The sequence below is a fragment of the Sciurus vulgaris genome (assembly GCF_902686455.1).
Source record: "Sciurus vulgaris genome assembly, chromosome: 8".
NCBI lineage: Eukaryota > Metazoa > Chordata > Mammalia > Rodentia > Sciuridae > Sciurus > Sciurus vulgaris.
Window position 1 is genome coordinate 36885667 of NC_136468.1, and position 26901 is coordinate 36912567.

Consider the following 26901-nt stretch of genomic DNA (forward strand, 5'->3'; position numbering starts at 1 on the left):
GAGGATGCTCCCCAGATTGCTTTCTGGTCTTGCTTTTCCATTCCTTCTATTTCTCTGAGGGGCCTTTAGAAACACAATGGGAACCATTCCTTCCAGAAGGGTGACTGGGAAAAACAATACGTCAATACTGGCTGCGAAGAGGATCTCTACAGCGTAATTCACTTGGGCTGACAGAACTGTGTAAATGAGGTCCCAGTGCTTTGTAGCTGAGAGCTGTTTGGCAGGATGTAGGTTTATGGAGGTATTAAGCATTAGTAGTCATTCATTCATTCAGAAACATTCAAGCTACAATATGCCAAACATCATCGTAGACACTATTGCTATTCTGTCCAACATAGTAGCCATGAGACACAAGGGGTGACTTAAACTTAAATTAATTGAAATAAAATAAAATTTGTTTCTTCAGTCACAGCCATAATTCAAATGCATCGTAACTGGTGGTTCCCATGGAACTGTATGTTTATAGTGTTAAAGAAATTAACTTTTCAAAAAACTTTGTTTCCTATAATACCAACAGAGCATCTCCATTATCTTAAGAAGTTCTATTGTACAGCACCACTTCAGAGTTACAAAGATTTCAAGGAACTGGACTTGGTCCTTCCATTTGAAAGACTTGTAATTATTGTTTGCCTATGACAGAACTTAGTGTTGTAACAGTGTGCCTTCTATATAATGGTAAACTCTACAATAAATTTAGCAGATATTTATTCTACCAGTCATTATACTAAGTTCTATGAATACAATTATGCCCAAATTCTGGTCTCTCCACCCTGGGAATTTATAATTCAATTGAGATAAGAATAGAATGTCTCAAGGCCTGGGGGGCCAGAGCAACTTTCTTTGCCTGGGAAAGTCATAAGAGGGAAACATAATTATGCGCATTTCTTCCTTCTTCTGTATCAACATACATGCCTTGTTTCTTGAACAACACAGAAAATACTTTAATAACTATATTATGTAATAAGCAATTATTATAATTTCACATGGACATTCTCAAAGCACTGGGCTCCCTTTGCTCTATTTTCCAAATGAGCGTGGACCACAGGGTGGGAACCGTGACAACTTCCAAATTTGCTTGGCAACATTAATCACAGGGCAGGCAATTAGACCTCATGCCAATGATGTTTCTCACTGCACTCTCTTGCTTAAAGCTAAGAGAACCTCCCTTCCGGCCCCTGCCCCCACCACGGGTCAGGTGGAGGAGACATTTATGCTTCATAATGGTCCCACAGTTCTAAGGGTGCCCAACAGCAATCTTTTACTGAAACTTCTGGCAGTAGCTATTTTCTGTCTTTTCTCCCTTTAGTGTGTTTCATTTGAATTGCACAGATAATGAAATAGTTACGTCCTTTACAGTAGGATATCTCATTTATTTGTGAGTAGTGACTGAATATTAACTGTGTTTTCTTGTATGAAAGAGACATCTATTTATTGACTGAATTATGGGGTCAAGAGGGAGAGACCCTATTGTCATTGGGGCTGGGCCAAAGATTTAACCCTCAGGTTCCTTCCTCACTAGCATAAATGTACCTCTATGGAGAGGAAGTTGCTGAGGGGTGAAAGCAAAACTCTGTGGAGACAGAAGTCTATTTTAAGTTGGATTCTTTTCTATTCTAGTGACCTTGGATAGTTTCTTCTTTTCTTTATATTTGTGCCACAGCATTTATCATACTTGGTATATGTTTTCAAGATTTTGCAATCTTAGTTGTTACAGAGACCAGAAAGCTTGATATCTTAACTTGAAATTATTCCCGTTCTACCAGTGACTCAATGAATGACCCTGGGTAGGTAGGTCATTTATCCCTGTTGACTTATTCTTTCCATCTATAAAGGGGATTAGGAGTATGCTCCTGTTATGATTTAGGTATGAGATGTCCCCCAAAAGCTGATGTGTGAGATAATGCAAGCAAGAAAGATTAGAGGTGAAATGATTGAGTTAGGAGAACCTTAACCTAATCAGTGCATTGATCCTCTGATAGGGATTAACTGGGTGATAATTTGTAGAGCAGGCCCAAAATGACTGTAGTTATGCTCCTTTTCTGAAGCTTCCAGCAGACTGTGTTTTTAGTGTGTAGTCAAGGTCATAAACACTGATTTAGCATATGGAGTCAAGGTCATAAACATTTGCTCATGAGCATGCACGCACAGATGTAACCTGTAGGCAGTATGCTTTCTTTGTCTGACCTGAAAATAAAAGAGACCTATGGAAATGGCTCAGGGAACTAGATGGAATAAGCTGGGGCTAAATGGAACTGGCTGGGGGCTGAAGCTAGAGCCGGGGGCTGGCTAGGGATTCTTACTGCCTCCAAATAAACTGTGTCTACTATCCCAACTGTGTCTTGCCTCTTCTTTCACCTTCCAAGATCCTGAATCTGTTTACTGGGCCTGAGCCCCAGTATGACATAACTGTAGGCAGGTAAGGTGTGACTGGAGGAGATGGGTTCCTGGGGTCATGCCTTTGGGGTATATATATTTGTCCTTGAAGAGTGAAGCTCTGTCTCTACTTCCTGGTGGCATTTCCGGAGTTGCTTTTTTCAGCCATGATGTTCTCGCTCACTTTAGGCCCCAAAGTATGGAGTTGACTGTCTATGAACTGAGACCTCTGAAACTGTGAACCCACAATGAAACTCCTTCCTCCTCTAATTATTCTTTTTAGGTCTTTTTGTCCAAGCAGCAACAAAGCTGACTAAAATGCCCCCCTTCCTATCCCATGGGAATATAGGAGGATGCATGTGGGAGAATTTGGAAGATTAAGGCCATTGTGGATATTTAGGCTGTAATTAGACAAGTTTTGCAGTTTTCTTGCCACACCCCTATTTCTATTTAACTTCCCCATCCTCTCAGTGCCCTTGAATGAGTGATCCTTCAAACCATATGGACTGTGCTCCCATACCTGTCACTGACTGAAACAAGGATGAACAGCAAATGTAGGAGTCAATATTTAATCTAGTCCAAGTCAATCAGATGTCCTCCTGGGGTTCCTGAAGTAAGAACACAGAGATGGAAGCCAGACAATGAGGGTCCCTGAGGTAAAAGCTCATGCAGATTTTGAGAATTTTTTTATTTGTGCTTATCATCCATATTGATGGGCACAAGAAGAAATCAGGTCTGCAAAGGGAGGCATAAGAAAGACTTGGATGTGTTAAGAAAAGCAGAAAAGTGACCCGGTGACTCTAGGCAGTGAGTTAGGGTCAAGGAGTAAAGGGCTGCCTGAAATGTTCTAATTCCCATGAGGTCCCAGTTTATTTTAAGTCTTTTCACTGGCACTGGTCTGATGAGGTGGAGGCATTATGGTCACTGAGTTGGAGAACATAGTTCTAGGTCTTATTTGGGAGCACACAGCTGGTTCTTAAGTTGGTTGGGCATTTGATGATAGGTTCCTGCTTCCAAGTTCAAAGTCTTTTCTGCTGTACAATGGCTTATTGTCTGCTTTTATTATTGTTTAAGGTTGAAGTTTGAAAGTGAAATAAGAAGATCTGAAGAAACTGTTCTAGTCCAATGTAAGGATGGAAAGCTGATAGTTCATTTGTAATTTGCCTGAGCAATGTTTAATAGCATTCCAGATATCTGTCTGAATGCCAGTGGGCTTGCTGTTAAATTTATTTTTTCCTCTGGAATGTAAATGACACTACCATGTTTCCTCTACTCTTCCCACTCAAGTCATTACTCACTTCTGTTAGAACAAGAGTGTGAGAGTTTGCAAGACTATCATGTATTTTAATTGGTATTTACTCATGGTTTTGATAGATATTTTTTGTGTTTGGTCATCTACTCTGTTAAGCCTGTATCTTCAAAAAATATTATTAATGTGAATTTGAGTGGTAATGATGAAAGCAAGCACCAACATTTTGTTTAAGATCCAAGCCGGTATAAAATATGTACTTATTTCCCCCAATCAGTGGCTTTCAAATTTGTTTGGCAATGGAACTGTTTAGTCAAATAAAATTTAATGCTGAAAATTAATAAGAGAAGAAGTAAAACAAGAACTTGTCTACTTGAGGAAAAATGGTGGACACCATTCCTTTGATCTTTACCTCTACTCCACCCCTGCCATCTTAGGGGATTCTGTAGGCACAGTTTTAAAGTCACTGTTTTAAACTATAAAATTTGCTGCCAATATTTTTTATTTAATAAATCATTTTCTCAGAATAAAATAGCAGAATATGAAGTCCATCTTGAAGTTGCTTCATAGATGCTTCACTGACCTCCACAAAAGCAGAGGCCTTCATTTGCTCATCTTTGCCTTATTTTTATATTCCCTATAGTAATTGCTCCATGTTGGAGGAATTACATGAACAACTTTGTTAACAGCCCCACAGACTGGAAAATACATTATTTACATGACTGTTAAGCATTTACTCTTCTTTTTTTCCTCACTGAAGACATATGCTGATGGTGTAATACTGCCACATGGTGCCATCCTGAGCGCCTAGTGAGCGTCCTCATGAAGAGGAGATTTGAAGCTAATAAACCCAGGTGTTATACTCATTAGGTAACCTAGAATATGTTATTTTATCTCTCTTAACTTCTATTTCCTAATCTCTAGAACAGAGCAATAGTATCCACTTGACCTAGAAAATAACATATAGGACATAAGGATATAGTTAGTAATATTTGTTAAATGTTTAGCCTGGTATATGGTCTGAGCTCAATAAATGAAAACTTTTATCATTTTGAGAGCAATATGAAAGGTAATGAAGCAAAAGAAAAAAAAATCAGTGATAAAATGCCAAGTTTCTAAAAAGTTAAGTTATATCCATCAATGTCCATATTGTGCTATGCAGTCACGGTGATTACTTGTGCTATATAGTCAACACAGCTTTCTGTTTTAGAGTTTTCAGGTAATTAAATCTTACCTTTTCCCAGAGATTGTGCAATGTGATAGGGGATTTAAGAAATTTCCTCTAGAAAGAATGTTGACTAATGCCTGGGATAGTTATTATCTTATTAATAGTTGGCATCACATAATAACTGCAGGCAAGGAGTAGGCTTCTGTGTTGGTCATTCATAGAGCAGCTCACACTGGCAGCTGTTGCTTTTTTTATGACTGCCTTCTTCCTGTTGCAAATACCCACCCCTTATTGTCAATTTTCACATGTTTTCCAGTTGTTTCACTGAAATTCTAGGTAGGTATCTAGTTTTTTCCCTTTGACATGTATATTATTTAACTTTCAAATCTCTCCTCTGAGTGGATTTAATTTTCAACTTGCTCCATGTCTAACTGTTCCCATTCCTCTCTCATCACAATAAAAAAAAAAAAAAAAAAAAAATCCCTACTTCCTTAGTTGTAACTTTCTAGCTCTGTGGACGTTAGAGTGACTCATTGCATAGTGGAATTGATGAAGTCAACAGCTGCTGGAAAAAAACATCTTTTTCCTTAATAACTGTATCAACATGTGTTTGCTATTATTCAAGTAAGAAAAATACATATATCAAACATCCATGGTAGTCCTTACTAGAATTTTCATTAGAGAAACTCATGCTTTGACAATAACAAAATGTTCAGATGGGTACAATAGAGAAAGCTCTGTTGAATAACAAAATCATGGAGAAATTCTGTGAAGCGGAAGAAGAAAAACAAGGGGTAGTGTGCGGTTGATAATGCTGCAACTTATTTCAGAACTGGTTAGGTGACTTTCTTTGTGAAATTATTAGAGGTAAAGTTGAAATTTGACAGTTTGTGCTTGCATAGACCCCAGGGTGGTCTGACTATTCATATATGCTTCTGTTTAACAAATATTAATTGTCAGCTATGGTAAAATCTCTGCCTCATGGAGCTTAAATCCTAAAGGGGGACTAGACTAAAAACTGTGAACAGTCAAATAAAATAATTGGTATATGCTGTGATGGGAAAAAAAAAAAAAGGCTAAGATGGAGATTAAGAAGGAATGACTTGCTTCAAGTAGGGAAGACCTGAAAGAACTCCCTAAGAGGTGACATTGAGGCTGGGCCTAAAGGACAAGAAAAAGGTAACAAAGTAAAGAGGACCAAATGAGTTGGGCACAGAGCAAGAGTGGAAACAGACTGCTAGCACAGACCAGATTTGAATGATGCATGTTTACACTGAGGTAATAGCTGTAGAAATTAGGCCAGAATGCCAAAGCAAGATGTATCATGGGGAGGGAACTGATGGAATCTTCTGGGTTGACTATAGGGATTGTGGTAAGAATATTTCAGGGAAACTGCTAGGTTTTTTGCTGGAGTAACTGCATACATGGCTGAACAATTTAAAATAATGCAGAAAATTTTGCATGTTTTATTCTAATATAGAGTAAAAAGCACAAAAGTTGAAGTTACCTAATAGATGGCATAAATATTGACATAAAAGCAGTTTAAGGATGAATTAGTTCACTGAAACACCAAATTGAACCCAGGTACACTTAACCACTAGGCTACATCTCCAGCCCTTTTTATTTTTTATTTTGTGGCAGAGTCTTACCAAGTTGCTCTGGACCATGTTTACTGATGCCTTGCTAAGTTGCTGAGGCTACCTCTCAAGAAGTACCAGTTTTTGGATACTTTGGGAACCACTGAAGGAGAAAATATAAAAATGAAGAGAAGAAAATATTTGAAGAAAAAAATATGGAGAAAAATTTATACAAGAAGAACAACTATAGATTGAAATGAACTACAGAGGATCAAATGGGAAATATATATCTCTTTTTTTAAAACTCACACACAGATACATTTTTAAATCTTACACTAAGACTTAAAAATATCACAGACAAGGAGAAAATGATAAATGACACAAATGACCTCAGACTATTCAGTAGGAATACTGAATGCCAGAGGTAGCGCAATAATCTTTTTTAAATACTAAAGAAAAGAAATTTGAAGATAGAATTTTACAAGTAACTAATTTGTCATTCAAATGTGTGATGGCAATAAAAATATTACCAGTCATACAAAGCTTTCCCATAAAAAGACTCATATTGAAAACACTGTTAAAGGAAGTGTTAAAAAAAAAAGGAGAGAGAGAGAGAGAGAGAGAGAGAGAAAGAGAGAGAGAGAGAGAGAGAGAGAATGAATGAGGGGAAGAAAAGAAGAGAAATTACATCAGTTAACTCAGGAAACCTTGGTAGACTTGCTATTTTCTGAAGGGAGAAGAAGTTAATATTAAGGAAATGAAAAAAGAATACACCCCCCCCCCCCATTTAGTATGTTCAGAATATCTCTCAATTAAACTTCTGGATAGTGTCAGCATGATTGGCATTGCTGGTGTGGGGAGGCCAGTGTCATAAATGTTTCTAAAATTCTCGTCTAATTAGAGTAAGATATATAATCAGAAAGTATCAAAAATAAACAAACAAAAAAAAAACGCAACTAGAACACTGGCAATAAAAATAAGAAAATAGAAAAAAGAAAAAATACATCAACAACCTTAATGAATTTATTTATAATAAATTGAATTTGCTACTTAAAGAACAGACTATCAGGGTAAAAATACACCAGCTGGGAGTAGTGGCGCATGCCTGTAATCCCAATGGCTTGGGGGGCTGAAGCAGGGGGGGCTGAGGCAGGAGGATCACGAGTTCCAAGGCAGCCTCAGCCACTTAGTGAGGCATTAAACAATTCAGTGAAATCTTGTCTCTAAATAAAATACAAAATAAGGGATGTGGCTCAGTGGTTAAGTGCCCCTGAGTTCAATCTTCAGTACCAAAAAAAAAAAAAAAAAAAAAAAAAAAAAAATCTCCAACTTTGTGTCATTTATAAAAGACACAATACACAAAGCATAAGGAAGTGTGGAAAGTTGTGCAGAACCCAGGAAATGCCATTCATGTGGCAGTGTCTCTGTTGTCACACTGAGTGATTCAGCGTGTAGTGGTAGAGTTTACTGCCAGTACTGCTGTGCATGGCAGCCTTAGGGGTAAAATACTGGGAAAAAAAAGTACATCAGAACAGTGCTGGTGTGACTGTGAGTAAGCTGGTATAGTCACATAAATATCTAGCAAACTAAACTTTAGGAAAAAGCAATTTATTAAAGATTGAAAGACTCACTAATCAAAAAGATTCCTCAGTTAGATACAGTATTTCTGACTAGGCACCAAATGAAGTAGTTTATATATTCTATATACATATATATATATATATACACACACACACACACACACACACACACACACACACGTGTGTGTGTGTGTGTGTTCATGTGTGTGCATATATATGTGTGTGTGACCATTCTAGTTCTTTGATTTGTGGATGAATTCATAGGTGTTAAGGATAACTACATAACAAAGTAAATGAAATCAAATCAAAGACAGCTTCCTGAGGAACAATGATGGTATTGATTAATGACTACACCTATGTCTGGACACCTGGAGTAAAATGTTATTTTAAAAACCTAGTTGGCTTAAAAATATGATGCTAGCTAGAGTAATTTAATGATGCTTAGATAACGTCTATAGACAATTCTTCTAATAAGTTTGACTATAAAAGAAAGTAAAGGAAATAGTTGATCAGAGGAAGATCTGAGGACAAGAGAAGTGGGTTTTTTGTTGTTTTTAAGAGAAAGACAGACATATGATGTTTGTAGGATAATGGGGATAATTCAGAACACAGGGAGGGGTTGATAGTAAAGGAGTTAAAGGAGATAACAAAGGAAGAAAAGATTTGGGGAAATGAGGAATAGGACTCAGGACGCAAATGGAAGAATTGACTTTTCATGTGAGAGGGAATCATCCAATTTAGCAGAATGAAAAGAGAAGATAGGAGCAAATATAAATAGATGGTTGTGAATTCTGGGAGGAGAGAGTTTGCAATGATGTTGCATTACTGATTCAAGCAAGTTGGGTAGTGACTAACACCTAGAGAAATTGGCAGTTTTGAAATACAAAAGTTGAGTAAACAATGGAGATTTCCAGAGGGGAAAAAAAGCAGTTCTGAATATTAATGATAAAATGGTTTTATCAGTTATCTGATTTTTTTTGTCTAAATAAATATAAACATTATGGTTCAGTTCAAAATGGGTGTCAGTGAAATATCTCTCCTGGAGTTTGTACATCAACTAAACTTAGTCATTTTATGCTCTCTGAAGTCATTAAGCTATGTGACAGAATATACTCTATTATGAAACAATTTTATATTGTAAAAACTTTTATTTAAATCTTTAAGTCATTGATTTTGTAAATTTGTGAGAGCAGTTTTAGTTTTATATGTTAAATGTAAAATGTTTTGATTTGCATTTTAATTACCACCTATGTTTTTAACCATTACTTGTTCTTAGTAGAAACGCTCATTGTTCTCTGCTCTTTTGGTATTACCACTAACTACATGATTTGGTGTCCTGGTTCAGCTCCTAGACCCTGGAGTCAGACTCCACAGATTCAAAACTCAGACTTTATTGGCTATGTGACTTTGGGTAAATTACTGGATTCCTCTGAGCCTGTTTCTTAATCGGTAAAGTTGGGATGTTAATGATAATACATATCATTCGAGGTTACTGGGAGGATTATGTAAACTAATATATTTAAAGTGCACAAACTTGGCACTTAGAGAATATTATAAGTTTTAGTTACTATTACTTAACTGTTGAGAAAGTTCATTCCAACTCTGCTCACACTACTTTCTTATTATATATTTCAAAGTGGATGAAATAATTCTACAAATCTATGGGAATAGGAACCTCCATAAAGATGAGGAAGGCTAAGGGCTCAGAAGCCATACAGAGTCAGGTGGAGGAGTGGACGGAGAGGAGCACGGATGCCCAACAAGCAAGGTTTAGACAAGAGCTCCAAGACTTCTCAGTTATGAGCACTGGTGATGCAATGCAACATTAAATCTTATTTGTAAAGTGAGGACATCAAAACCTGTTTTGAAATTTCACACACATGCAATAATGCCTATAAATTATCTGACAGAAATTCAGAAACAATGCAATAATTTGAAACTCCTCCCCTTTCCCCTTTTTTTTGTAATTTTTTACAGACTGCATTTTGATTCATTATACACAAATGGGGTACATCATTTCATTTCTATGGTTGTGCATGATGTAGATTCATACCATTCTTCCTCCCCATTTTTTAAAAACAAAAAAATTAGTAGCATAGTTCACATATAATTTTTATCTTTTTTTTTAGTTAACATTATCAAGAATATATTTTCATGTCATTCTATTTCATAAAATATTGAAATGCTAAAAATAGCCTATTAAATTTATATACCCAAATTTAACTGCCTCCCTGTGTTTGTGTACTTATGTTGCTTCCAACTTATTATACTATTGGCAATCAAATAACAAATAGCTATGATGATGAGTTGTGGATGCCTGTTATTTTTATTTAGTAAATAAAATTGTGGGATTAATCATATGCATATTTAACTGTCCACCAAAGACCCTCACAGCAGGAGTGGATAAGGGTGTTGCCTACCTAAATCCTCATCAATATGAACATTTTTTTTATTTCAATCTCTGCCTAGTTAGGTGAAAATGCTATCTCATTGCTCTGCTGTTTTTACCTCCTAACAAATTTTTCATGTGATTGCCATGCATGTTCTTTTGTAAATTATCTTTTTATATATTTTCCTATTTTTCTATCAACAACATCTTTTTCTTAACTTATGAAAGGTCTTTATATTTCAAGTATATTATAATGTTTTTCCTTATATATGTATCTCAAATGCTTTCTTTTAGCACCTTTTATCATTTCTTTTATATTTGTTTCTACAGTTTTTGATATATAAGTTCAGTATTTTAATGTCTTCATAAAATGAATTTTTTTAATGGTTTCACCCTTCTGTATTATATTAAGAAAGTCTCTCTTTACACTCATCCACTCCAATTCTAGCAGTATGGATAATTTAGAAACCACAACATTTGAATATCAGTGTCCATACCTGGGAAAGTGAAAACCAGTTATTCAGATAGAGCCCCACTCCACTGGGCTGATGTGTATTATTATGTAACTGACATTTACTGAATGTGTGAATTATGTATTTGTGATCACCAATATAGAGTCAAAGTCTTCCAAAATCACCTAATCATTTGTGTATCCAGAAATGGAACTGTTTCCTCTTTGTGGCTAAATCACAATATAAATAAGTCTTCATTTTGTTAATGCACATTCATTTGGAGACTCAAGATAATTTTATCTAAAACCAAGAGAAAGAGAATACTTGTTTTAATTCACTTCACTTATTCTGCTCGACCTGGAGATGCAACTTCAGCCTGGATCTCAAATGCTGCTGTGACCAGAAGCTCAGTGTTGTGTCTTCGTATGCATCTGGAAAAGGAATTGTTGGGTAAAAACAAATCCCAGAGTGAGGCAGTCTCAATACCTCCTTGGAAGTCCAAAAAGAAAAAAATAAATAAAATAAAAGATGAACTATGTAAACTTTATGAAATGAATTTCAGGATGAGAGAAATTAGATCTCCTTTGCAAAATTTGGTTTGGAAAACATTATTCTGGATATTTCTTTGAGTGTGTTTTTGAATGATAGTTACATTGAAATTGTAGACTGAGTAAAGCAAATGCCTCACCTAAAGTGGGCAGGCTTCACCTAGTCAAGTTGAAGGTCAGAGAAGAAAAAAAGACCAGTCCCCTCCCATGTCAGAACTTATTCTTGATCGCCTTCAAATTGGAACATGAGTTTTTTCCTATTGGATTCAAAGTGAAAAATAGGGTTTTTCTGGGTCTTGAGCCTACTGGCCTTTAGCCTGGACCTTCAATGTCGGCTGTCTTGAATCTCCAGCTTGCTGGCTCACACTATAGATTTTGCAGTTTGTCAGCTTCTATAATCGTGGAACCAAGTCTTTATAATAAATATCTTGCTCTCTTATTTTATCTCTATTGTCTCTATCTCTAAGTCCTGTGGGTTTTATTTTTCCAGAGAATTTGACTAGTGCAGAAATCCTGAATATAAACTTTGCCAAGGACCAAAATAAATGATTACCTTTTGATAAATCCCAGTTAAGGCCTGGCAAAGTTCAAGGTTTTACCTCCTGAATGCAAACTGTGTCCTTAACCAAATGACTGCATTGATATCCATCACATAAGGTTGTTGAGGGCTCAGATTAGATAGTAGATAATAAAACATTGGACCAACTGCTAAAAAGCCTTTGTTATTAATTACAATTTTATCTGAAGTAACTCATGAATGGCAATGACTTTAGCAAAAAGATCCCAACTAAATGACTTGGTAATAATTGAAAAGTAGAAGACCATTGCTTGCACCCCAACACAGTACAAACATGTGCACACCTGCGACATACATGCACACTACATACAAACACAAACACACTGACACATAAAAACCTGTTTTGAGGAAAAAAATAAAGTTGATGGTTTAACTGTTAAATGTTTTTATTGTGCAGATTTGTAACTTTTATTGGACATGCAGGATAAAAAAAGTGTAAAATATATCAGTTAGCATATAAAATTTCAGCAATCTTTTGGACCAGCAATTGATGTGCATGAGGGACTAAGCGTCTATACAGAACAGACATGTCTTGGGATATACAGTATACAAACTGAATCACAAAGCCGTTTCCCAAGTGATTTTCCTCATATAAAGATAAAAATATCTTTACACTTAAAAAGTATGCAGTATAGTACATTTTTCAGTTATGTACACTGTTTAAAAGAAAAAAAAAATACTATGTCCACGCCAGTGTCTGTTTTAAATGCAAACAATCAAAGTAGGTAACAGGTTGGAAATAAAAGTGTCAAGAAAACTGGAAGAGGCACAAAATTAAGCAGAGTTCTAATAAGTGTATGAAAATAAAAATAAAAGCATAACTGGAGGTTAAAAAAATTCCCAGCAGCAGAATTGCAATATGAGAAGGAGGAATAAAAAGCTTTTGGTTGTACCAGGCAGCTTTCTGAATGAGTCAGGTTTACAGGTGAAATTCCTCAGTTTGAGTTCAGAAGAACTTGAACTTATTCCAGCGAAATTACCTCAATCTTTTATTACTGCCTCCTCCCCCATCTTCTCTCTGAGCAAAATGATGCTTGGATTAGGCCCAAGGCTCCTGGCAGGGGGAGGGGCGGAGTGTCACAGCGTAGCAGATGATTGTAAGGGCTTTACTCAGAAGGGGTCATGTTTGCAGCAGCCCTGACAGTCTCACACAATGGCCTCCATTTTGACAGCCCTTCCCCAGAGGCCCACTGATCAGCTGAAAAGGGAACACAATGTTGAGCCACTAAACCACCCTGGTGATGGATTAGCTTGGATTCAGGAAAGCGTGATTATTCTTGAAATAAACGAAGCTGAATAGACATGCTGACCTCATTCAGCTGATGAGAGGCAGGGAAAGCTGGCGTCTACTCCTGCCAGCCCAGAGAGGGCTCAGCCCCATTCGTCCACTTTCGTTCATTGTATCAGGCTAATGTTGACCATAGTCGATATGGATAAAGATGCTACATGATCAAATGCAGATCGGAGCTTCCCCAGGTTCTGCATCTCAGAGTCAGAAACAAGAGTAGGATGCTGGGTAATGGGTTTTCTATTTTGGCCTTCAGGGAGGCTGCTGACCTAATGACAGTTGATGAGTTAGATCCTACTTGTAAAGGGACATGTGAAAAATAGAAAGGCACTTAGTTAGGTTTTGTTATCTCTAAAACAAATACTGAGTCACAGAAAATTTCAAGAAGAAGGAATAAGTGGGGTCATGCCAATGCAGATTATGCTTTAGGGATCATAGATCCCACTGGATTATTAAAGTGAATGGAGGCAATTCACTAACCCTCACATAATGGGGGAAAAGTGTGCTTAAAGTACTGCCCACATACTGTACACACATGGCCATAGCCTGGAATTCTTCCCTTCCTATAAAATGATTGATATTTTATGAATAGGCACTTGAGGTTATTGGTTTTCTTTTTTCTCTCCTCAGTTCTTCCTATTTCTGTCAAATTATCTTTCAACAATATGTTCATATCTCAGCCAGTAAACTAATGATCCATATGCAAATCAAAAGGTAAGAAAAAACTGGAATGGTTTTAAAAAATTCAGATCACCAAAAATAGATGACATAGCTCAGAAGAGACAAATAACAGTTATAAAAACTGAGAAAGTGATTTCTTTGTTCTGAACCATGATAAATCACTCATAAATTGTTGCTGTACTAGTAACTTGAAACTTGGAATTGGCACCAGGAAAATTAAAAGAAAAAAAAAAAAAAAGAATCAGGAATACTTCTATTCTTGAAATGTCATTTATATTTCTTTCTGCGTGTTGATGCGGATATTGCTGAATATTTTGCCAATGGCTTCAAAGAGTGGATCACAGAAGGTGTGGACGTAGATGGAATAAACACGGCTGATGCACTGAATCTCAATCAGGAAACTCTTAATGCACGGTACAACTGCCCAGATGTGCAGGAAAGAGAGAATGGCAAAGTAAATGCCCCAGATGAGCGCCATCGGGATGCCAAAAAGGGTGGACAGTAAGCGGTAAAACCAGTATTTTGTCACGGTGAAGGTGGTGAAGCTGGCTTTCCAGATGCCGTCGAAACTGTGGGTCCCTTCTGGTTCTGCAATCACATCTTCAAAGTCAATCTAAAAGAAAGAAGTGAAAGAATATGAGCATGGAACAGGAAAAAAGAGGCGGGGGAACACTGCTCAGAATTTATACACATATATCAGTTATGAACTAGTCCTTCGTAAGATGTTTGAAAGCAAACAGCAGCAGCAGCATCCTTTAGAACTCATGGGGAAAACATATTTGGGCTCCACTTTGACCTTATTGTAGCTATAGGGTGGAGCTCTAAAGAATTTTAATATGTTCCCCAGGTGTTATTTTACCAAGCCAAAGGTTGAAAACTTCTGCTCTAGGGACAACAAAGTGGCTGTGATTAAATATCTTGCCTAAAATTCAAACCCAGCAACATGAATAAGGACACTGGGAACTCAGTAAAATAGGAAGAACATGAGTAGTTAGTTTGGAATTGATTAATGACCCTTCAAACACAATTTGCAGTCACTTCAGGAAATTCAATCATTGTGAGCTGTGAGGCACTGAGAAGACCTCATGGGATGGTGAGAGTTGAGCAGGGCTTAGAAAGTGGGGTATGACTTGGAAAGGAAGGAAGAAGGGTCTTGGAAATGTTGGGGGGCAAAATCCAGAAACTAGCAAGAGTGAGGACAGTGAGCAGAGTAGATCTAGACTGGTGTGGCCAAGGCTGGAAAGACAGGCTGAGGCAGGACTAGAGATCATTTTCCATACGGTGGGGATCTACTGAGAATGTTGGAGCAGGGTAGTACGCCACAGTCACTGCAAGGCAGGGACTGAGGCTCCAGCCCAAGTTGGAGACTGTAAAGCGGAGCTGGAAAATGGTCATAAAAACAAACAAACAAATAGAGCCAAAAAACAAAGGAAAGAAAAGAAGGGATTCCAGGGATATTGAGGGAAGAATTCACAGGACTTGGTTCCTCCAAAGAGAGAGAGATAAAGAAACTCTTCATGAGCTTTGAGCTTCTGATCTGAGGACAGAGGTGACATTAAGGAGTAAAAGAAAGTAAAAGTAGAAAAAGAAGGTAGTTAAAAAAAAAGACAATTAACCAGAGCTTTACTTTTAAATTAAATAAATTGAGAGTGAAGTTTTGGATAATGACAGATATAATTATCAGTGTTCTACACCTAATGAATCCCATAGAAGTCCCTTTGGGTGGACGTTAGGAAGTAATGAAATGAGCTTGCAGTCACAGCACTTAGAGCCAGTAAATTCTTCTCGAATGTGTCATCTGCATGTATGTCTTCTGGGGTTTCAAACCCATCAGGGATGGTAGGTTATTGTAATTTTGCAAAAGAAGAAAGTCGAAGGCCACTTAAGCACATAGCAAAGGAGGAACCAGAATACAAACTTTTCCAATAGTATTCTCTTATAGGCACCTGTTTACCAACACAGTTAGTTTTTAGGATTTAAAAAAACCAGCCTATGGCATAGAATTAAAAAAAAAAAATTATCAACAGAAATGTGGGGCAGAACCAGATCACTTGCTTGGGGGTGGCAGTTATAGGAAGGGATCTAATGTAACTAGAATCCAAACAAGTCAATGACTACCAGTAGAGATCCAGCCAAGCACAGGATTAGGGAATGAGGACTTGGATGATTCTACACAGCTGCTCAGTGCCAAAGAGTCACCTTTAATTCAACACAATAAAAAGTCTTTTGGAAAAAGTACATGATGCTTACCAATTTTGAAAGTTTATTTTCTAGAACATTTTGTTTCTTGATCTATTGCCCAATTTCTTAATAGTGTAATATGCAAAAATGGTATAGTTACAATTCTGTACATGAAGTTAAATAGAGTTATTGTCATTCTAATATTTTTTGTCCATTTTGATTGAGACTCAGAGGTAAATGTTTACTTGTGTTTTTTAAAACACATGTGGCAAATTGGATCAATATTTTAATGACATTTTTGTACAACTTAGTTAATTATCTGTAATGAGATTTTGTTCTGACGCTGCATTCTTCCCAAGGTTTTAGACAATAAACTTATGATTTTCCTTTATTCCACTGCAAGATACCCCACACTTTCATTTTTTAAAGATGAACTTATTTTGTAAGAGAATTCGATAAAGCCAAAATTAGTACATTAGAGGAGCAGTCTTGACCTGGGGTCAAAGGATGAACAATGGTGGCCCATGAATACCCTGAGATTGGTATATGAGTTTTCAGAGTACAAAGTGAAAGTGATCATCACTTTTATTAGAGAATAAAGTCTATTACCAAAGAAGGATAAGAAGTGGTTTACTGGGGAGAGGCAATTCCTGGCTTCTACAAAGCAGGCTCTCAGCAAGTCTGCCTTGAGAGTCTCTTCCAAGGAAAGGAATCGTTCCTAACATTTACTGACTGGCTATTATAATCAACTGTTCTCATATAACTCACAGCAACTCTATAATAAATTATTTCCATTTCATAAAAAATATGAGGTTTCGAAATGTTAATGAATCACACAGGCAAATAAGAGGCTTGAATCTGGTCTAAAATACACCAATGCTTTCTTTAATACCACACTTGACAAAAATATTTTTCCATATTTTCATAGTATTTCATAGTAATAAAAAGGCACATTAATAAAAAAGATTTTGCTAAATTTAACCCTCTGGTAACTAATAATCCTCCTAGCATGGACTGTGAGGTCACTGTTATATCACATACACAGATGATCCATTTCATATAAGCATATTCAGTTCATGTTCATATCTATGAACATGAGTGCACAAAGAATTTCTTGACAATAATTTTTCCAAACATAAATATAAATACTTCCTTTAATGATCATGTTGGAAATTCAAATGCTTTCTTCTAAGTTACTTGGTAAACTTCTGGGAGTCTGTATTTTCAGTACTTTCTAGAAAGGGTTAGTGAGCATCATTTAACCTCACACATCCAAGTGAATTGAGAGCTGGTCTCCATGGGTAGACAGCAATGAGACCAAAATAACATGTTATATAAATATATTCGGTTAGTTGCTGCTTAAGCCTTGAAAATTTAAGGTGACTTAAAACAATACTAAAAGTACAGCCAATGAAGTACAACTGGGAAAAGAAAGCAAGGCAGTCTGAAGAGACACAATGGAGACAGAGGGAAAACTTGGTTACACTATCTCTAGTTCCACATCAGTAGCACACTAGGTTTCTGTGAAAAGTGCACAAGACAATGCATATAAACTACTCGATATGGGCACAGAGCCTGCAGTATACTCAATGCCCAATGAGTAGTAGTGTTAACTTCCTTGCCCTGGGTGCCTAGGCTTTTTAATGGACAACTATAATAGGAGAGATTCTCAATTGCAAAGCACACAATGGCTGTGAATTCAACCCCACCACTGTCTCAAGACAACTAACTTACATTTGCAATCATCTTCATTACAGTCTCTGAGGCACCTGTCATTAACCCCCTTATACAGATGAGGTACAGAGGGAGGTTAAGAAATTGCTCAAGGTCACTCGGATGCTAAGCAGCAAAGCTGGGACTTGGCATATTTCAAGTCTGCACCTTTTGCTTCTGTTCTGTATCCCTAGGGCCCTTACAATGATCTCAGTGGCATAAATTTCACCCAGTTAGACGGACTTCCTAAAACATCACATTTTTGATTATTAAAAGAATGACTCTTGCTAAAGTTTCCACTTTAAGTCAGGACATCTAGTAACTAGGATGTTTTGCAGTTTGGGTACTGATCATATTTTTATGGCTCTGAACAGTATGTACTCACAATCCTGGGCAATGAGCCAGGGACTCTCACTCTAATTGGCAGATATGGAAACTGAGGCACTGGATGATTAAAATGGGCCAGACATTTTCAAGGTCCCAAGTGAGTCAGTGGAAAAGCTGAAATTAGAACTCACAATTCCCAGGCCCACGTCCAGCCTCTGCACCACATTGTTTCCTTAGGAACTTATTCTACCCTCTCTCTGTACCTTCTCTGCCTATCCCACTCATTTTTCTACTTTCTTATACATGCATTGTCTTCCAAGGCATGGACTTGAAAGGTATCACTGCATAAGCTTAGGAGTATTACCCTTTTAACAAAGTAAACACAAACATATTTATAAATCATCTACAGTGAAGAAAACTGGGAGCAATAGTTTTAGAAATATTTTCATTGTACCTTTTGATTTGTATTCAAAATGCATTTTACCTTTTGATTGGTATTCAGTAAAGTTCTGCAACATGCATGTCATTGAAGGCAGTTCAAAATTCCACAAAATCAAAGCACAGTTATTTCAACAGGTTCATAGATATGAAAAGCTAAAGGATCCTTAAAGAAGTGGAGTCCTGTTGGAGACAGAGAAATTGATGGCTTCAGCTGTCAGATGCCTAGGTTAAGAATACCTTTCCATTTAAAGTCAGACCCAGGATTGGAACTCAGACTCAGGAACTGTCCTCTGCTTTCCCATTATGGCTGCTGTCACTGTCCCCCATCAGTCTGGCTGCTGTGTTCTGTGGACAATGTGAAAGGCAGCTAGGCTTGCATCTGACCTTAACATTCTTGCTCTCAAGAGACCCCACAGACCTATCCGTTGAGTGAATGATAGTGCCTCTTCCTGCCAGTTCCCAGTGTGTTCATTGCTCACATGCAACATCAGCTTGATGAATCTCTCATCAAAACAATCGTGATGAGTCCTGCTTCATAGGGGATTTATTCCAGCTGCCTATGAGGACTTTGCCTGGAGCAGCACTTTTTCTGTTCGCTTAGATTTGGAGAAGCACAAGAATTAGAAATTTGTTAAAAAAAAAACAAAAAAATCAACAGGTGTAGGTGTCCTATAGTTTCTTAGAATGGGCATGAGATGCCTCCGATGAAGCTGAGCTATTCCTCCCGTAACTGATTTTCTGTTCCATAATATATGGAACAAGAGCCCTTCTGGCAAGAATCATTATGCCGACCTTAAGACCAAAAGCATGCATGTGCTTCAGTGATATTTCTGTCTCAATAGATGCTTTATAAGGAGTCAGCGGTTTATATTACTAGATTTTTATAAATGATGTCAAATACCTTTATACAGCATTGGCTTATGATGCTTCAATTTCGGAAACATAAGTTAACAAAAAATCTAGCAGCAGATGTCAAGAAAAGCAATCTGTCTTGTTGTGTTTTGATAATACTTGGCTGATGCAGTAAATCTCAGAAGATTTCAGCCTGTTAAATGTTATCTGAAGGCAATATTTTAAAACAGTTCATATGTACACATGATTAAAAGAAGCACAGTCATTTTTTGTCTCAAAATATGGACATTTTATTTCCGAATAAGGAATTTTCAAGAAGGAGATTTTAAATAAATCTAGGATTTCATCCACAATGATGCTTACATATTCTGTTTCTATAGAAAAATATCTTTTTGGACTCTTAGTGAAAACTGTGATTGTATTGGAACATATAAAAGTATTGTATTAAAACATTATTAAACATTGCTGGACTGTACTGAATATATAGAACATATTTTAAAAATATTAAAGGTAATTATTTTCTGTTATCTGCCCAGCATTCACAGTCCCATTTCTGTGCCACAGAATCCTAATTGATTTGGGTAATTGGAATAATCCTTTTATCTCACAGGAAGTCATGGTTGGTTTACACTTAACATTGTCACATTAGTCTTTTTGGTGAATGACTGATTCAGCATAGACATGTGACTTGGTTCTGACCAGTGAGATTTCAGAGCAAGTCTGCTGGGCGGGACTTGCTTCCTTATGAAAGGAGACAGAGGTCTTGTGCCTCTGCTTAGAATTGGGTGTGCTGCCTAGATGAAGAGAGTCATCTTGTGACCATAAGGTGACTTGTATGATTAAAAAGACAAGAGATTAGAAAAGACACAGATTTTGCAATTATCAAGACCCTGAAATGATGCAACAGTGTTGGTCCCCTGACTTCTTTTGTGATGCATACACACTTGTTTTCAGTGACCTGTGGCTGGGACTATTACTAGAGCACCCTTTCCATTGGTTAACATAGTGGGTGCACATCTCCCTGGGTAGAAATATGGGTTCCGTTTCTAATTTCACCATTTCCTTCCAACACTACTAGACCCTATCCCCACAATATGCTGCCTAACCCGTATCAGAACATGTTTGCTTTTAGGAAAGCATAAGTAGGATGACAAACTATGCATGAAACTGTTTAATATATCTTTTTTTTCTTCTAGAATATTCCATTTAGATGTGTTCGGCAGTATCTAAGAAGTGTTTCAATGATTCCCTTTCCTGGAATTCATGCCCTTGCATAAAGCCCACCCCATGAATGCAGGTTAGAATTTGTGATTTGCTTCTAAATAATAAAACATGACAAATGCAACCTGTGAGATGAAGTTGTGAATGTCTGGTATCTATCCTGCTTGCCTTTCTTGTTGTCCAATTTATTCTGCTGGAAGCCAGCTGCCATGATGTGCATTGCCCTGTGGAGAGGCCCAGGTGGAAAGGAAGCAAAGGAAGCCAACAGCCATGGAATCACCAAGGCCCTCAGTGCTACAGCTGAACAGGAGCTGAATCTAGCTCTGATGTGGGTCCTCTCGCAGCTATCCTTTGAGAGGACACCAGCCCTGACACTTGGATTGTAGCCTATGAGAGACCCCAAGCAACTATTCAGCTAAGTCATGAAGATTCTTGACACACGAAACATATAAGGTGATGAATGTTTGTCATTCTATGTCACAAAATTTGGGGGATAAACTTGTTATGCTGCTGTAGACAAAAAATGGAATTTCAAAACAAATCACTTTGATTTTGATTATCATTTCTTATTTTCTATTTTATGTGCTTACAGAACAATGTGTACAACAAATGTCTTAGAATTCCTGTGGTCTGAAGCAAAGTCCAGAAATAAAAGGAAACATAGCATTTTCAACTTTCTATGATTCACACCAAACAAAATATTAGAAAAAATTTAGGCTATTGCTAGTATTTGTGTAGCACTGCTCATCCATACATCCCAAACGGCTTGGTTTTATAACCAGATATGTTTCAAGGATTAAGAGCCACTTCCATCTAAGAAAATCTATCACCAAATCTAGATTCTTAAATATGTTGCTCCTGAATGCATAGTGTTGGGTTCTCACTTCTCAGGAATTCTTGACAGGAGAACCGTGTGGCATAAGAACCAGCCAGGGAAGAATGCATGTTAAAATGCAGATTCTCAGGTCCAACTTGCGACAGCTCAGACTTTCTGGGGTGTGGCCTGTGGATCTATATTTTTAACACCATTTCTCCCCTTTCTCCCTTTCTCATGCAATAGACTATGCTAGTGTATGCCATGATTCTTGGGATTTAATGACAGCTCCTTTTTGTCCATGGCACTCTCTCTACTTCGTGCCTCACAGCCCTGGGTTGCTTCCTGCTTCTTCCTGGGAGATGGTTGTATGCTGGGTGGCCTCTGGACTCTAATGGATAAAGGAATGGAAGTGCTTTTGGAAAAGCTTTTCCTTTTTTTAAATCTACAAATGTTTGTTATTGGACAAGGATAAATTACCATTATTTATTATGAAAAACACTCAAACAATAGAATTTCTAAAATAAATAATAATTTATTTTCATTATTCTACAAGCATTATAAACAAATGCATGTTTTAAGAAATCAAATACATATTTCTAAAATCCTAATGTATGTACCAAACTGAGTCAAATGGAGAGGGTTTAGACCAATTTCCAACTCCTTTCTCTGTTTCCACACATATTTCCAACATGTTGAGCTGCCTTTGAAGCTGATGGAATAAATATTGTGCATGAGTGTGTGGGTGCAGGGAGATTGAGAAACAGTACAATTAAATGTTACCAGAACACAGGAACTTTGCTCTAAAACCCATGTGTTCTCAGGGATAAGCTTCACTGGGCCAAGCTGGCACTGCTGGGGAAGAGGCTGTTGTGTTCTTACAGCTCATACTGAAAGCAGGAGGCCTGGATTGAATTGTAAGTGCCTGTGAGTACAGGAATCTCAGGGTGACCCATCCATAGTTTTAGGAAGACTGTAAACCTGGGGTAGGAATATTGACATGTGTTCTTGGACTTGAAGGCTGGCTCCCTTAGAGTGGCAGATACTAGGCTACTTCATCTTACACAAGATTGCTTCTCAGGGGGGAAGGAGAAGGATCCATTGCTAATCAGGGCTTCAGTGGAAGAGGGCAGAAAGGTGGGTATTTATCTACCTCTGTAAGTGAGTGAAAAGTTATGGGGTGTGGAGGAGCCTGCAGTCACAGGCCTTGGCCTCCTATTTGGGCCAAGAATGTCTACCTTTGGACTGACCTGCTTAGTGTTGCTTCTCTGTCATCATGGTGGCCTTGGAATAATATTTTACATTTACAGTGCCCAATCTCACTTGTCTGTTTCTCATTACAAACTTAGGAAGTTCTAGGTTATCTTCACAATATGAATCATGTACTATTATTTCCCACTAAGACTATGGAAAGGTCACAACTAATAAGTGACTGAACCAAGACCAGGACTTAGGGCAGGGCCTGTCTATTGCAACCATCTGCTGTCTTTCATAATGCCTAGCAGTGCCATGTACATGGGAATTAGCAAATATACATTTCTTGGTTGCATCGTATTTTAAAGGAGCCATAAGCATCTAGTGAAAGGAAGAAGGGATACATGGCACTTCAAGAGCCATAATATCTCTTATGAATTCTTTGGTATCACAAATGCACTTATTTATTTATTTATTTGGTTCCTTTTTTATTCCAAATAACTTTCTCATTTACCATAGTTCTATACTATCACCATTTTCAACAGGTGATAGAGGTTGATTATCATTTAAGAGTCTTGGTTAGCCAGGGAAGCCCACACATAGAAGAAGAGGCAATTTAAGCTATAAGTGTTCACCTTCAAGGAAAAATTATTTTGAAAATATAGATTAATACATTTTTCACTTGGTTAGGTTCTGTCCCAGTGATCTGAATAACTATAATTATGTAGCCCTGGCCTGAAAGTAGGGGGAACTTGCTGGATTGTGAGGAGGATGGAGCCCCTGGGAGGAGGTAGGAGAAGCAGCCAGGCACAGCCCTGTTGGGGAAGGGCTGGGGAAAGACAGTGACCTTGTCATTTGGTGCCTTTAGCCTCCACTTTTCTTCATATTTTTTCTCTTGTAAATGTGTGTTTTTGTGTGTGTGTGTGTGTGTGTGTGTGTGTGTGTGTGTGTTTGTGTGTGTGCATGAAGGCACGTCTGTGTGTATGTGACCCAGTGTGGGAAGAGAGGCACATAGGGAACTTGTACTTTAGAACGAATTTAGGTGCCTGTTTTCAGTCTTGTGCAGGGCAAGGGGAGCATCCTCTCTAGTTGTCTTTTTGTGTCATTAACAGGCTATAGGCATCAGTGTGGTGCATATATCCGGGGGCAGGAGAGTTTTTCAGAGGTCTTGGAATTGCAGTAATTCACATTATTAAGCATTAAGTGTCTCCAAGATTCACATCACATCCTGTATGTGAAGACCTAGAAGGTAGGCCCATTTTATAAAATGGACAAAACCCAAAAATGTTGTTCCATTACTTGCACCCAGACTTTCCATCCAAACTGACAGAAATGCATCCCCTGACTCTGCAACTGACTGTTTCCAAAAGGAAAGGGTGTGTGATCATACAGGAAGAAGGGGCTGCCCTAAACCTTCACTTTCAGTTTTACCCTCATTCCCCCACAACTTCACTCTTCTGTAGCCAGTACTGTTGGACATTTACTTTGACCTTTTTCTTTGGGCCAATGGTTCTTAAACATTATCATATTTAAGAATTTCGTGGACATACTTTTTAAAATATAGATTCCTGAATCTTGAGTTTGAAACAATGGTCTGAGGATAGGGTCCATCTGTCTCTCCTTCCCTGTTATGGTTTGGATCTTCAATGACCACTAAGGCCCACAGGCTAAAGGCTTTGTGGCCAGCTTGTAGTGCTATTGGGATTGGTGGAAACTTTAGGAGGTGGAGGCTAATGGGAGAAAGGTAGGTCATTGGGGACTGGCCCTTGAAGATGTGGAACCCCACTCCTTTCCTCTCTTTCTTTGCCTCATGACCACCATGAGGTGAACAGCCTCCTTTATCACATGCTCCTCATCAGGATATGCTGTTCTGCCACAGCCCCAAAGCCACAAGGCCAAGTGACCATGGAGTGAAATCAATGAAATGTGAGCCAAAAATAAACCTTTCCTCTTTTAAGTTGTTTATCTCAGGTATTTTGTCACAGTGATGGAGAACTAACTAACGCATTTTCCCATTTTGAGGCAAGCAGTCTGGGAAGGACACTTTGAGAAATGAAATTTGACTTAGGTTTCATTCTCTGTTAGGCAAAAGCATCTATTAAGTCTGACACTCAGATCTAAGTGACTGTGATACATTACTGCATTGCTTTTTAAATTTTATTTTATTTTATTTTGATTCATTGTACATTTGAAAGTACTTAGAAACGCAGTATGATCATCTCCTGGTTAACAGTGCAGAGGCTGAGTTTGAATCCCTGCTCTGCAGTGCTATCTCATAAATGTCTAACCATTTTTGTGCCTTGGTTTCTTATTTGTAAAATGTGGATAAAATGGTACCAGGCTCCTAGGGCTGCACTGAATATTCAATGTGTTAACTTATGTAAAATGTTTAGGACAATGTCTGCTACACCAGGAGCTTTGGCCCAAGAGCCCTGGCCAGGACTAGTGGGGAAATGTCAGGACCTTCAGTAACAGTACTGGGAAGATGGAGAAGATATTGTGGAAAAGAACGTTTTGGTATTCTTAAAATTCTTCCACATAGGTGGCTCTTATTTTGTGTTATGCTGTGAAATGAGAATGAAGGATCAGCTTATCACCAACAAGTCAATTTGCCCTCTTGGAGTTCATTACCATGAGGCACACAGTGACCATAAATACTGCAGGGCAAAAGATGCCCCAGAGGAATGAGTGCAGAGATGTGTCAGAGAAAGTGACAGTAATACCAAGTTCAGGGGCTCTCTTTCTTTTGGATTATTTCTCTCTCTCTCTCTTTGTTTTTATCTTATTCCTCTTTCCTTTTCCTTTGCAGGCACACATGAGACTTCTCCATCTTTTGCTTTTCTTAGGAGGGAGTATGGTTTATTCTGGGGTTCAGAACACACTTTGAAAATTGAAGCTGAATCTCCCTGCTCTGAAAGCATGGGCACATCCTCCTAGTTTACATCCTTTTTTGCACTGAATTTTGTTCTCTCCACAAGCTCTGTTGAAGTCTTAATCCCTAGTACCTATCTTAACATGTGACCTTATCTGTTCACAAGGTCAGTGCAGATGTCATTTGTTAAGACAAAATTATACTGAGTAAGGTGGGCCCTCATCTAATATAATTGGCATCCTTATGAGAAGATGGCATGTAAAAACACACAGGAGAAAGCCATGTGACAGGCAGAGACTGGAGTAGTGATCCAAGGAATGCCAAAGGTTGCCAGCAAACACCAGAAATTGTGAGGAGACAAGGAAGAGTCCCCCAGGGGTTCCAGAGGGAGGTAGCCATACTGACACCATGATTTTTGGAGTTCTAGGCATCAGAATGATGAGCTGGTAAGACTCTGTTGCTCCAAGCCACCCAGCATGTGATTTTGGAGGGAAGCCCCAGGTGATGCAGAAACGCCACCTTTGTACGTGCTTGAAACTATCTGTAATAAACGGATTTGGGGGTTTCAAGGTATTTTTATAACTCTTTGTGCAGGCTGCCCACCCTTTCTTAGGATGTTCCCGGTGGGAACCTAAAGTTAAACGTGGTGTACTGGAGACGAGCTGGGCCGGAGCCTTCTTTGGAAACTTGGTCCCTCTTGTCCACACAACTTTGCATTTTCATTATCACAAAAAATGTCCAGTTGTAGATGACTCAGTACAAAGCAGGCTGCACATCTCTGGCTTCCTTTTCCTTTTTTTTTTTAACTCCACAGCCTTCTGGTATCTATTTGGTGGCACTTGTTGATGTTGAGTGTCATCAAACAAGTGACATAGAACAGAGAACAGTGTAAAAATAGGCCGAGTGAGGGCCAGCGATAGGAGCACGGAGACTCAGTGACGAGTCAGTGAACTTGGAGAGAGAGAAGTGGCACTTGTCCTTGCCATCCTAGAAGAGGAATAACTGTGGCCCTTCAGAGTGTTGAAGTTTCTGTCCCAGAGAGAAAAATTCTGCCTCATTTAATGCACAGAAATCTTATTTTTTTCCAAACATGCAATTAAAAGATTCATCCAGAAGTCTGGCTTGCTTACTGAATTTTGTGTTTACACTTAGGAGTTCATTATTCTTTAACCCTCTGGGAGTGTCATGGGACAGATATGAATGATTACCACACTAAAGAAAATAAAAGCTCTTTCTGTTTTATCAGAGACACAAGAAACAGAAATATCTTCACCATTTTCAAGCTACCCATTGGTCCACAATCACCTTTCTTTGAACTAGAGCTTTTTCAACACCATTAACTTCTTTTTAGTTTCTACAATACACTTGCTGGGGGCAGAGGTTGCTTCTGACCATTCAGTTAAA

The 26901-nt window shown here is 38.0% G+C and overlaps 1 protein-coding gene across 3 annotated transcripts in view; it reads right to left on the reverse strand.

Moving 5' to 3' along the window:
* Positions 1 to 12281: 12281 nt before the first annotated feature.
* The window catches only part of CAV1 (caveolin 1), a 32528-nt gene continuing 17908 nt past the window's right edge, over positions 12282 to 26901 (reverse strand). For all 3 annotated transcript variants that reach the window (XM_079150534.1, XM_079150532.1, XM_079150535.1), the window contains exon 3: positions 12282 to 14495. In XM_079150534.1, the coding sequence (XP_079006660.1) occupies positions 14154 to 14495 (342 nt within the window). In that variant the 3' untranslated portion in view covers positions 12282 to 14153. The remainder of the gene's footprint in view (positions 14496 to 26901) is intronic.